The sequence below is a fragment of the Oncorhynchus keta genome, chromosome 37 (assembly GCF_023373465.1).
Source record: "Oncorhynchus keta strain PuntledgeMale-10-30-2019 chromosome 37, Oket_V2, whole genome shotgun sequence".
NCBI classification, from domain to species: Eukaryota; Metazoa; Chordata; class Actinopteri; order Salmoniformes; family Salmonidae; genus Oncorhynchus; species Oncorhynchus keta.
Genome location: NC_068457.1, coordinates 3,435,620 through 3,448,511, shown reverse-complemented (window position 1 = coordinate 3,448,511; position 12,892 = coordinate 3,435,620). Strand labels below are relative to the sequence as shown.

At 40.1% G+C, this 12,892-nt stretch overlaps 2 protein-coding genes across 3 annotated transcripts in view; both read right to left on the bottom strand.

Moving 5' to 3' along the window:
- The window catches only part of LOC127916587 (uncharacterized), a 184,401-nt gene that overhangs the window by 135,670 nt on the left and 35,839 nt on the right, over nucleotides 1–12,892 (bottom strand). The window lies entirely within an intron of this gene.
- The window catches only part of LOC118370065 (protein TMEPAI-like), a 79,668-nt gene continuing 72,500 nt past the window's right edge, over nucleotides 5,725–12,892 (bottom strand). Inside the window, exon 4 of one of the 2 annotated variants that reach the window (XM_035754858.2) lies at nucleotides 5,725–12,718. In XM_035754858.2, the coding sequence (XP_035610751.1) occupies nucleotides 12,116–12,718 (603 nt within the window). In that variant the 3' untranslated portion in view covers nucleotides 5,725–12,115. The remainder of the gene's footprint in view (nucleotides 12,719–12,892) is intronic. The other variant, XM_035754859.2, reaches the window with a different exon arrangement.

Genomic DNA, 12,892 nt, shown 5'->3' with positions numbered 1-12,892 from the left:
AGGAATTGCATAATAATCATATGTTGTGTTTTCTTATAGAAAGCCATAATCATAACATTTACTTTATAAAAATATATGTGAATTCTTTCCATAAGGGAGGTTGTACATTGACATAAAGCGTCATACGAAATTGTGTAGTTGTGGACTAATGTCTGTATTTTACTCTTCGTGGTCAGTGAGAGAGTAAAAAGACAAGCAGACAGTTTTTATCAAATGTTTTTATTTGTTTAATTGGGGTATAATTGAAATGTATCAGATTCATAGCATGTTCTGTCATAGACATTGTCTTGTTCTTATCAAATATAGATACAAACCCAGCAACACTTTAGGGATCCAATATACAGTACCAGTCAAAAGTTTGAGCAGTTTGGACCTACCCATTCAAGGGTTTTTCTTTATTTTTTAAAACTATTTTCTACTTTGTAGAATAATAGTGAAGACATCAGAACTATGTAGTAACCAATATATTTTAGCGTCTTCAAAGTAGCCAGCCTTTGCCTTGATGACAGCTTTGCACACTCTTGGCATTCTCTTAACCAGCTTCACCTGGAATGCTTTTCCAACAGTCTTCAAGGAGTTCCCACATATACTGAGCACTAGTTGGCTGCTTTCCCTTCACTCTGCATTCCAACTCATCCCAAACCATCTCAATTGGGTTGAGGTTGGGTGATTGTGAAGGCCAGGTCATCTTGTGCAGCACTCCATTACTCTCCTTCTTGGTCAAATAGCCCTTACACAGCCTGGTGGTGTGTTGGGTCATTGTCCTGTTGAAAAACAAATTATAGTTCCACTAAGCACAAATCAGATGGGATGGTATATCGCTGCAGAATGCTGTGGTAGCCATGCTGGTTAAGTGTGCCTTGAATTCTAAATAAATCCTTTAAAGTGTCACCAGTAAAGCAACCCCATACCATCACACCTCCTCCTCCATGCTTCACGTGGGAACCACACATGCGGAGATCATCCGTTCACATACTGTGCATCTCACAAAGACACAGCGGTTAGAACCAAAAATCTCAAATTTGGACTCATCAGACCAAAGACCGGTTTAATGTCCCTTGCTCATGTTTCTTTGCGCAAGCAAGTCTCTTCCTCATATTGGTGTCCTTTAGTAGTGGTTTCTTAGCAGCAAAAAGTTATTGAAATTTTCCGGATTGACTGACCTTCACGTCTTAAAGTAATGATGGACTTAGTCTTTTACCAAATAGGCCTATCTTCTGGATACCACCCGCTCCTTGTCACAACACAATTGATTGGCTCAAAGAAGGAAACACATTCCACAAATTCACTTTTAACAAGGCACACCTGTTAATTGAAATTACTTCCTTATGAAGCTGTTTGAGAGAATGCCAAGAATGTTCAAAGCTGTTATGGTGGCAACTTTGAAGAATTCAAATATAAAATATATTTAGATTTGTTTAACACTTTTTTATTTACTAAATGATTCCATATGTGTTATTTCATAGTTTTGATGTCTTCACTATTATTCTACAATGTAGGAAATAAAGAAAAAACCCTGGAATAAGTAGGTGTGTCCAAACCTTTGACTGGTACTGTATATTAAAATAAACAATGTTGATACACGTAAGCAATTATTGTCGACAATTGTAGGACCTACTTATTTACTGCAATACATCTCGTCATGGAGCTTGTTATAGAATATAACTGATTTTATATTGACAGTATAGCATTACCTCTTCATCAGTACAGAAAGCGTCATAACAAAATAAGCACCAGGATCGTACGTTTTTCTGTACAGTTAATACATTGTATATACTGTAACCATATGTTTAAAAAAAAAAATCAATCATCACTCGTTCTTTAAAATGTATTTATATATTTAAAAGTCGCAAAGCAACACTGATTTGAAGGGCAAAACAAACAAAGCAACACTAATTTGAAGGGCAAAACAAACAAAGCAACACTGATTTGAAGGGCAAAACAAACAAAGTAACACTGATTTGAAGGGCAAAACAAACAAAGCAACACTGATTTGAAGGGCAAAACAAACAAAGCAACACTGATTTGAAGGGCAAAACAAACAAAGCAACACTGATTTGAAGGGCAAAACAAACAAAGCAACACTGATTTGAAGGGCAAAACAAACAAAGCAACACTGATTTGAAGGGCAAAACAAACAAAGCAACACTAATTTGAAGGGCAAAACAAACAAAGCAACACTGATTTGAAGGGCAAAACAAACAAAGCAACACTGATTTGAAGGGCAAAACAAACAAAGCAACACTGATTTGAAGGGCAAAACAAACAAAGCAACACTGATTTGAAGGGCAAAACAAACAAAGCAACACTGATTTGAAGGGCAAAACAAACAAAGCAACAGAACAGTTAAAAAGGGTCAAAACAAAGGAAAAGAGGACAGTCCAGAAGGTTCTGGTTAGGTTTATACAAACAAAGCAACAGAACAGTTAAAAAGGGTCAAAACAAAGGAAAAGAGGACAGTCCAGAAGGTTCTGGTTAGGTTTATACAAACAAAGCAACAGAACAGTTAAAAAGGGTCAAAACAAAGGAAAAGAGGACAGTCCAGAAGGTTCTGGTTAGGTTTATACAAACAAAGCAACAGAACAGTTAAAAACAGGGTAAAAACAAAGGAAAACAGGACAGCCCAAAAGGTTCTGGTTAGGTTTATACAAACAAAGCAACAGAACAGTTAAAAACAGGGTCAAAACAAAGGAAAACAGGACAGCCCAAAAGGTTCTGGTTAGGTTTTTATTCCTTCTTTGAAAATGCCTTTTTTTCACTCAAACCCTCAACAGTAACTTATTGAAAGAAATAATGCAAATAACAATCTAAAACAGATGATTCAGTAAAAAATGTTATAATGCAGTAGAGGGACATGTATTGTATACTAGGACAAGTTCTGTTTGCTATGTTCTACTGTATATTCATAGAGCTGGGCCCTTAGGAACCTGTCCATCACATGCTTCTCCCTTTTGGTTTACTTTAGTGCTTCAAATTTGACATTTACTTTTATCGGTATGTATGCAGTAGAGTTGGAAATGATCATCTTATGATAGAACATGGAGTCAATTCTTTATTGTATTTTTTTTTGGTATTGCAAATAAGAAGGGTGATTTGTTACATGTGAAAAAGAAAATGAATCCAGAGCCCACAAAATTGCACTATTACGCATGACAAAAATAGTCTCGACCACAGAAGGCACACATCTAGAACTGAGCATGTGGTGGAGAAGGGAATCTATAGCGATTTGGGTATGTTGACCATTGGGTAATATGGCAGATTTGAACCCAGTCAGGTCCACTCTACAGTGTCAATATCAGGACAGCCTCAATCGCTGCTGTCCTAATGGTCATGGACAACCAGGGTGATGCGACCCCATCTGGTTTCTGCTCATTTTCACTGGTCAAGGAGAATGTAGTTGGAAGGTAAAAGAAACCTGTTCTTAACCAGAGTGATGCTCCAAAGCCTGACTCACTATGGTAGACAGTATTGCTTGTGAAGACACCTTGTGGTCAAATCATGGAATAAATGTTCTGTTATTAATTTGCGAGTTATACAGCAAAACCATCATACGCATGTACAATGAATTGGAGCAAAATGTAAATATATCTTTTTGAAAACAATAGAAAACAATCATTACATTTCTCCTAATTTAAACAATGACTACATTATCAAAAGGCAAAGATTAGGTATATTGCAACGCTCTCCATGACACCTCTATCAACATTATCATCATTGTTACCATCAACTATAAGTCTCTGTCAATATGTGAGCCAGTTTAGTCAGATTGATAGTTCAGACAGAGCCCAATCTGTCAGCACAGGCAGGCACACAAACATTTTCAATGGGACCGACAGCCAGCCTATGGCAGCACAAGCTGGTCTGTGTGGGACTCCCTCATTAAACACAGGCATCTCTATGGAACAGGAAGAGCTCATTACAGACAGGGAACGGGGGTGATCGAGTCAACCCTAAAGGCACACCATTTGAAATCTTTGGGATTATCTGTTTTGTCTGAGTGGTTCTGTTTTGCTTTCATCTGAGCACCCGGTCTAGACGGTACAGTTCATTAGCGGGGCAAGGCAGCGAAAATGACCAATGCAAACAAACATGTTATGGGAGAATGAAAAACATTGTATCTTGCAATGACTTAAATTTCTCAATGAAGTACATTGTATTAGCAGATATATGGAAAAGTTAAGTTCTGAGGAAAACGTTGCTCTTTACTTGATGCAACTTGACATGATACCCACATTGTTGTTTTCATTAACATTCCTTAACGTCTGTTGTCATTATCCATGACATTTCATTTCAAGTACCGAAAAAAAGGTTGTTGTAAATGAACAGTCATACAATGTTACGACGGGCATAATGCCAAGTGTTATGTCAAGATTACAAAGCAGTATGGTTTGGTATGCCAATAGTGGCTCCTCCTTCTTCATTTCTAATGGGTAAATTCCCACCCTGCCTGCATAGTTATCAGTCAGCACTGGTTTCCCTGAAGAAAAGACTGGAATCCAACCAGGAAACCTACACAAGCTCCCCTCTGAGGTCATTAAACTGCATCATGAGATGTCACCAGGGGTCAGAAGTCAAAGAGCCACACCCCTTAGATCAATCCTTTAGCTGCTTGCGTATGAGGGGTCAGACATCTTTTTTTTTTTTTTTTTTTTTTTTAGGTATTTGTCCTCAAATTGAATGTAAAGATACAGTACATAATAAATTAAGCAGGGCCAATGGGAAGAAAGCGAGAGGGGCGAGCGGACCGCCTTGTCTGGTGTTTTTTTTCGGCGACCTCTGTCCTCTCTTCCCTCCCTCTCTCTTCTTTGATGTTATATAAGCTTAAGTTGGGACCCCTTGCAGCTTGGGTCTAGCCTCAGAGGAAGAAGTTGAATCATGTCAATAGAGAAGTGCGACCAATGCTGACAGAGGGAGACTGTGGCTCTCTCATTCTTAATTAAAGTGCTAAGAGATGCCTGTTGGAGAGAAGCCCAGACAGTAGGCGGATGTGTCCAGCGTACAGTTGCCTGCTAATCTCTCTCCCTCTCCCTTTATTTTCCTTTCCTCACTACTTTTCTCCCTCATCAGCGTCTTGGGGCAATTTCACCCTACTTCTGGTCAGACCATCTGGGCTCTCTGGAGATAAAGGACTTGAACTGGAGTTTAAAGGTTGATGGCTCTGTCTTTCATGATCACACATGTACACAAAACTCCAGGAACCTCATTTATAAACATTGTGCGTGTACAACATACGCATGCGCCAGTATTCAAGCAAAAGTTGGCATTCATAAAAGCTGAACTTGACAATTGAATGTGCTTATCCTCCCACAAACTGTAACCGTGGGTAAGCACAGTTTTTAGTGGTTGAAGTATTGCATTGCAAGAAGGCAAATGTACCCTAGTAGTCTTGTGCAAATTGGGAATACATAATGACTTATCCATAACAAAAAAACAGGTAGTTGAATATAATAATAAGATGCAATCATTTGCTGTTAGTGAGAAGAGCAAAATTCAATTTATTTCATCTTTGCCTTCTAAAATAATCTGAAATCTATTTCCGGTACTTAAAGTATTTTGCTCTATTCGATCTGATGTGCAGTTTAACAGTAGAAGAAGGCTCACCTTTTCCATTGATGTCTATGTCTGAATACTGTAATGTCAAATTTCTCAAGCAGCCTAAACAATATTTTTTTTTTTGTAAAAATGATGCATAATATCATAATGACTGCACCTTTTCTGGCCATGATAGTTCATATTTGTATTTATTTGATAGTTCACATTTTGGCAACACCTCCAAAGACATTTGATCAAGTTCACAAATGTAGATTTCCTTTAGATATAATGTATTGGCCTAATTTCAATACTATCAAATTATACAGCAATTAAGGCTATTAATGTCACGATAAAAGGTGAATGATGGGTGTTATTCAGGCGCAGTTATAATGCTCGTTCACATGTGCACAGTTTTACGACAGGTCTGATTTTTAATGGGAAACATGCGCATGTATGGTGTCCTCCAAGTGTATAAATCTCTATATTTTTTTCAGAAATAGAGCACGCAGCTATTGAGAGTAAAATGTACGCAACGGTTATAAATGAGGGCCCCACGTTTCCTTGACAATAGAGGTGAATTTTTATTTCTCGTTCCATTTCATTGTAATAACAAATAGTGCAATTCTTTTTAACAATTAGACTATATAAATAACTCTAAAATTGCCATTTCTAAGTTAGTTTATTTGTTTCCATATACGTATATACAGTGGGGCAAAAAAGTATTTAGTCAGCCACCAATTGTGCAAGTTCTCCCACATAAAAAGATGAGAAAGGCCTGTAATTTTCATCATATGTACACTTCAACTATGACAGACAAAATGAGAAAAAAATCCAGAAAATCACATTGTACGATTTTTAATTAATTTATTTGCAAATTATGGTGGAAAATAAGTATTTGGTCACCTACAAACAAGATTTCTGGCTCTCACAGACCTGTAACTTCTTCTTTAAGAGGCTCCTCTGTTCTCCACTCATTACCTGTATTAATGGCACCTGTTCGAACTTGTTATCAGTATAAAAGACACCTGTCCACAACCTCAAACAGTCACACTCCAAACTCCACTATGGCCAAGACCAAAGAGCTGGCAAAGGACACCAGAAACAAAATTGTAGACCTGCACCAGGCTGGGAAGACTGAATCTGCAATAGGTAAGCAGCTTGGTTTGAAGAAATCAACTGTGGGAGCAATTATTAGGAAATGGAAGACATACAAGACCACTGATAATCTCCCTCGATCTGGGGCTCCACGCAAGATCTCACCCCATGGGGTCAAAATGATCACAAGAACGGTGAGCAAAAATCCCAGAATCACACGGGGGGACCTAGAGAATGACCTGCAGAGAGCTGGGACCAAAGTAACAAAGCCTACCATCAGCAAGGGCATTGAAGATGAAACGTGGCTGGGTCTTTCAGCATGACAATGATCCCAAACACACCGCCCGGGCAACGAAGGGGTGGCTTCGTAAGAAGCATTTCAAGGTCCTGGAGTGGCCTTGCCAGTCTCCAGATCTCAACCCCATAGAAAATCTTTGGAGGGAGTTGAAAGTCTGTGTTGCCCAGCAACAGCCCCAAAACATCACTGCTCTAGAGGAGATCTGCATGGAGGAATGGGCCAAAATACCAGCAACAGTGTGTGAAAACCTTGTGAAGACTTACAGAAAATGTTTGACCTCTGTCATTGCCAATAAAGGGTATATAACAAAGTATTGAGATAAACTTTTGTTATTGACCAAATACTTATTTTCCACCATAATTTGCAAATAAATTCATAAAAAATCCTACAATGTGATTTTCTGGATTTTTTTTCTTCTCATTTTGTCTGTCATAGTTGAAGTGTACCTATGATGAAAATACAGGCCTCTCATATTTTTAACTGGGAGAACTTGCACAATTGGTGGCTGACTAAATATTTTTTTGCCCCACTGTATATATATATATATATATATATATATATATATATATATATATATACACACATATATATATATATACACACACATATATATATAGTTGAAGTCAGAAGTTTATATAAACTTAGGTTGGAGCCATTAAAACTCATTTTTCAACCACCACAAATGTCTTGTTAACAAACTATAGTTCTGGCACATCGGTTAGGACATCTACTTTGTGCATGACACAGGTAATTTTTCCAACAATTGTTTACAGACAGATTATTTCACTTATAATTCACTGTATCACAATTCCAGTGGGTGAGAAGCTTACATACACTAAGATGACTGTGCCTTTAAACAGCTTGGTGTTCTTCAGCTTGCAAGTCTCCCCCTTTTTCCTCCGAACATAACGGTGGTCATTATGGCAAAACAGTTCTATTTTTGTTTCATCAGACCTGAGGACAAAAAGTACGATCTTTGTCCCCATGTGCAGTTGCAAACCGTAGTCTGGCTTGTTTATGGCGGTTTTGGAGCAGTGGCTTCTTCCTTGCTGAGTGGCCTTTCAGGTTATGTCGATATAGTGCTCGTTTTACTGTGGATATAGATAATTTTGTACCTGTTTCCTCCAGCATCTTCACAAGGTCCTTTGCTATTGTTCTGGGATTGATTTGCATTTTTCACACCAAAGTACGTTCATCTCTAGGAGACAGAACGCGTCTCCTTTCTGGCTGTGTGTTCCCATGGTGTTTATACTTGCGTACTATTGTTTGTACAGTTGGACGTGGTATCTTCAGGCATTTAGAAATTGCTCCCAAGGATGAACCAGACTTGAATAATGGTCAAATTACTTGTCATGCACAAAGAAGATGTCCTAACCGACTTGCCAAAACTATAGTTTGTTAACAAGAAACTTGTGGAATGGTTGAAAAACGAGTTTTAATGACTCCAACCTAAGTGTATGTAAACTTCCGACTTCAACTGTATACACACAGTACCAGTCAAAAGTTTGGACACATCTACTCATTCAAAGGTTTTTCTTTATTTTTAATATTTTCTACATTGTGGAATAATAGTGAAGATTTCAAAACAATGAAATAACACATATGGAATCATTTAGAAAGCAAAAAAGTGTCGAAATATATTTTAGATTCTTCAAAGTAGTTACGCCTTGATGACAGCTTTGCACACGCTTTGCACTCTCTCAATCAACTTCACCTGGAATGCTTTTCCAACAGTCAAGAGTGTCCAACTCATCCCAAACAATCTCAATTGGGTTGAGGTCAGGTGATTGTGGCGGCCAGGTCATCTGATGCAGCACTCCATCACTCTCCTTCTTGGTCAAATAGCCCTTACACAGCCTGGAGGTGTGGTGCGTCATTGTCCTGTTGAAAAACAAATGATCGTCCCACTAAGTGCAAACCAGATGGGGTGGCGTATCACTGCAGAATGCTGTGGTAGCCATGCTGGTTAAGTGTGTCTTGAATTCTAAATACATTACTGCCAGTGTCACCAGCAAAGAACCCCTACACCATCACACCTCCTCCTCCATGCTTCACGGTGGGAACCACACACACACGGAGATCATCTGTTCACCTACTCTGCGTCTCACAAAGACACGGCTTTTGGACCCAAACATTTCAAATTTGGACTCATCAGACCAAAGGACAGATTCCCACCTAATGTCCATTTCTTGTGTTTTTTGGTCCAAGCATGTTTCCTCTTATTATTGGTGTCTTTTATTAGTGGTTTAATTGCAGCAATCGACCATGAAGGCCTGATTCACACAGTCTCCTCTGAACAGTTGATGTTGCAATTTCTGAGGCTGGTAACTCTAATGAACGTATCCTCTGCAGCAGAGGTAACTCTGGGTCTTCTTTTCCTGTGGCGGTCCTCATGAGAGGCAGTTTCATCATAGCGCTTGATGGTTTTTGCGGCTGCGCACCACCCCTACCTTGGCACAACACAACTGATTGGCTCAAACGCATTAAGGTAAGAAATTCCACAAATGAACTTTTACCAAGGCACACCTGTTAATTAAAATGCATTCCAGGAGACTACCTCATGAAGCTCTTTGAGAGAATGCCAAGAGTGTGCAAAGCTGTCATCAAGGCAAAGGTTGGCTACTTTGAAGAATCTCAAATATAAAATATATGTAGTTTTTAAAGACTTTTTGGGTTACTACATGATTCCATATGTTGTTTTGATGTCTTCACTATTATTCTACGATGTAGAAAAAAGTAAAAAATAAAGAAAAACCTTCGAATGAGTCGGTGTGTCCAAACTTTTGACTGGTACTGTTTATAGAGCACACACACACACATACATTGATACATATATAGTCATGTCTAAAATGATTGGCACATTTGATAAAGATGAGCAAAAACCTTAGTAAAAGAAATAATACAAATACTGCGCTATATTGTATGCTACCAAAAAGTTGGGAAGTGACATTATTTTATAGTAATACAATTGCTCAGAGATGCAAGATAGGTGTCAAAATTATTGTCACCCCTGTTTTCAATACTCCGGCACCCTGTTTTATATGAGACTGGAGAACACATTGGGAGGGATCTTAGACCATTCCTCCATACAGTATCTTTCCAGATCCTTGATATATCTTGTCTGCGCTTATGGACTGCCCTCTAATTCAAACCATAGGTTTTCAATGGGGTTCAAGTCCAGAGACTTTTATTTCCATTGTAAAATTTAGATTTTCTGGTCAATTAACTACTTCTCTGTGGATTTTGATGTGTGCTTGGGGTTATTGTCTTGCTTGAATGTCCACCTACGGCCAAGTTAACGTCAAAGGCCCACCACCATATATTACAGTAGGAATGAGGTTATTTTCTGTATATGCATCCTTCTCTCAATGCCAAACCACCACTGGTGTGCTTGGCCAAAGAGTTCTATTTTCTTGTCATCTGACCATAGCACAGGTACCATTCTGTGACAATGCCATTTAGAAAATTCCAGGCGTTTGTCGGTTGCTTGCAATAAAGGCTTTTTTCTAGCAACCATTCCAAAGACATTTTGGCATGGAAGTGGCATTTAATTGTAGATACGACTACGTTTTGTAATTCTCCAATTTTGGCCTTTAGATTGTTCATTGCCTCCTAAACCATCTTCCTCACTGTGCATGGGGACAAGATACACATGCATCCAATACCAGGCAAGTTTACCATTGCTCCAGTGGTTTTAAACTCCCTAATTGTTTCCCTAATAGTGGTAAGTGGTATATTTGTTTTTTGTACCCATTGCCTGATTTATGCAGGTCAACAACCATTTGTCTCTTTTCATTTGCCTTTCCCCATGGTGATGGATGACAAAGGGATTTGACATGCGTGTTACCTCATTTTTATACCCCAGTGAAACAGGAATTCATGGAAGGCCATAATAAAGTTCCATAAACTGAGATTAATTTTTAAAAAGTAGAATGATAACAGACAAAATGTTGTTTGTTTTTACTTATTTGCTTATCTTCATCATGGTGCCAATAATTTGTATATGTATAGATAGCACAAAGTTAAACACGTTTGAGTTGGCACACCAACAGATTACCGTTTTTACCTTTTCTTCTAGAGCAGGCAAAACATTTAAAAAAAAACATTTTTTTATCTTTAGAATCCATTTGTTTACAAAAATACCGCTGCTCTCCTCTCTTATGATACATATTGCAGATTGATTTTCTTTTTCTCCAGATAAACAGTCTTGAATCGTGTGCAAACATCTCTTTAAAAAAGATCATAATAAAAAAAACAAGAAGAGTATTCGCACACGGGAACTCCTGAACTTGTCTGGCCAAAGACCCACAGACAGTACTAAACACGAATAGACAAAGAACTGAAGTACAGTACTAACCTCAGATGGGTCTAGATAGTACAGCACGGTGGATATATATGACTTCAGTGGGCACAGTGCTGAACTCAATTGACCCAGACTCAGGACTCTACTCCAGTACTCATGTTGACACACATGGCCTGACATCACAAACCCAGTCAGCTGTCAATCATGTGTTTCCATAGATGCCAACGTTGACCACCGCACCCTCTGATGCGGATTGACGGGGAGTGATGGGGATCTGTCTGGCAGTGAGGCTAACTGGGTCATGAGCTGAGAGGCTAACTCGGGTTAACGTATGAATCTCAATCTTGGATCCCGTGAGAGCCTGAAACTGTCAACCTGTTACAAGAGTGCTATCAATGCCCTCCCTGTACAAGCCAGGTACACGGACAGTATTCAAAGCCAGAAAGGGGTTCGGGGGAGGCTCACTAAAATAACCATCTCAAAAAAGGAAGACCTGGTCATTCTGAAAGACTTCCGGAGGAACTAAGGATAAACTACGAGGAGATAAGTAACTAGAAATTATGCAGAGAAAACAAAATAAACCTAAATACTTGGAGAGAATTTTGTTTTGTTGTTTTTGCATTTACCAGTACAGAAAAAAAAGCTGTAAGCAAGGAAAAAAACAAGTAAATATTTATACAACGTAAGTTTAGGGGTGGCGGGTTTCAGTAAGACGGTGACCGGGGGTAAAGTTAAGAGGGGAGTGCAGTCCTTTTTCTTTGTGCGCCTGTCCCCCCCTCCCCTGCATGTCACCCTCTCCAACCCTGCTTGCCACCAACAGTTCAGCTAAAGTGCGCGGAGAAGGAGAAAGCAGCCTCGGAAAACAATGCCCGAGACCAACACTGTCGTCACACCTGTTCAGGCGTCTGCTTCTCCTTTTTGTTGCGCACATTCCTGCTCTCCAGGCTGCTCAGGTGGGCCTGCTTGAGAATCCCGTGGAGTAGCAAGGACGGCGACGAGGGACCCGGGCCTCCTAACCTGACTCCACGCCCTGCGCCCCTGTCCCCACTGGAAGTCTGGTGGTGGTGCCTGGGTAGTGAAGAGGGGTGGTAGTAGTGCCCTATCACCTCGCTATAAGTTGGTGGTGCCCCTTCCACTCGGCTGGAGTAGGCCTGGGCAGCCGTGGCTACCGTGGTAGTGCTGACCCCGGAGTTGAGGCTGGGCGGTGGGCACAGGGAGGTGTCGAGGAGGTGGCTGTCATAGACTGTGCGGTTGGGGGGTGCACGCACCGACTCCCTGTTAAGCTCCATCTGCTGCTCGGGGTCGCGGAGCTGCAGAGTGCAGGGGCCCTGGTAGGGCGGAGGCTCTTCGCCGTCCGACAGCGAGATGGTGGGCGGCAGGTCAATGATGGGGTGGGGCAGGTAGGGGTAGGTGGGCTGGAAGCGGGCCAGACGCTCCCTCTGCAGATAGGAGGGGACGCGGTCCGGGGGACGCGTGGTGTACACCTGCTGCTAAAGGGAGGAGGACAGGAAGAGTTAGCGCACACATTTATATTTGGTCATTTATCTTTGTGAGGACAACACACAAAAAAAGTTTAACAATGTATTCCCATTGTCAGAACCCTCTTTTATCCACAGTGACTTAGTGTGAGGGTATATTGATACAGCACCATTGTTGTCATCGCT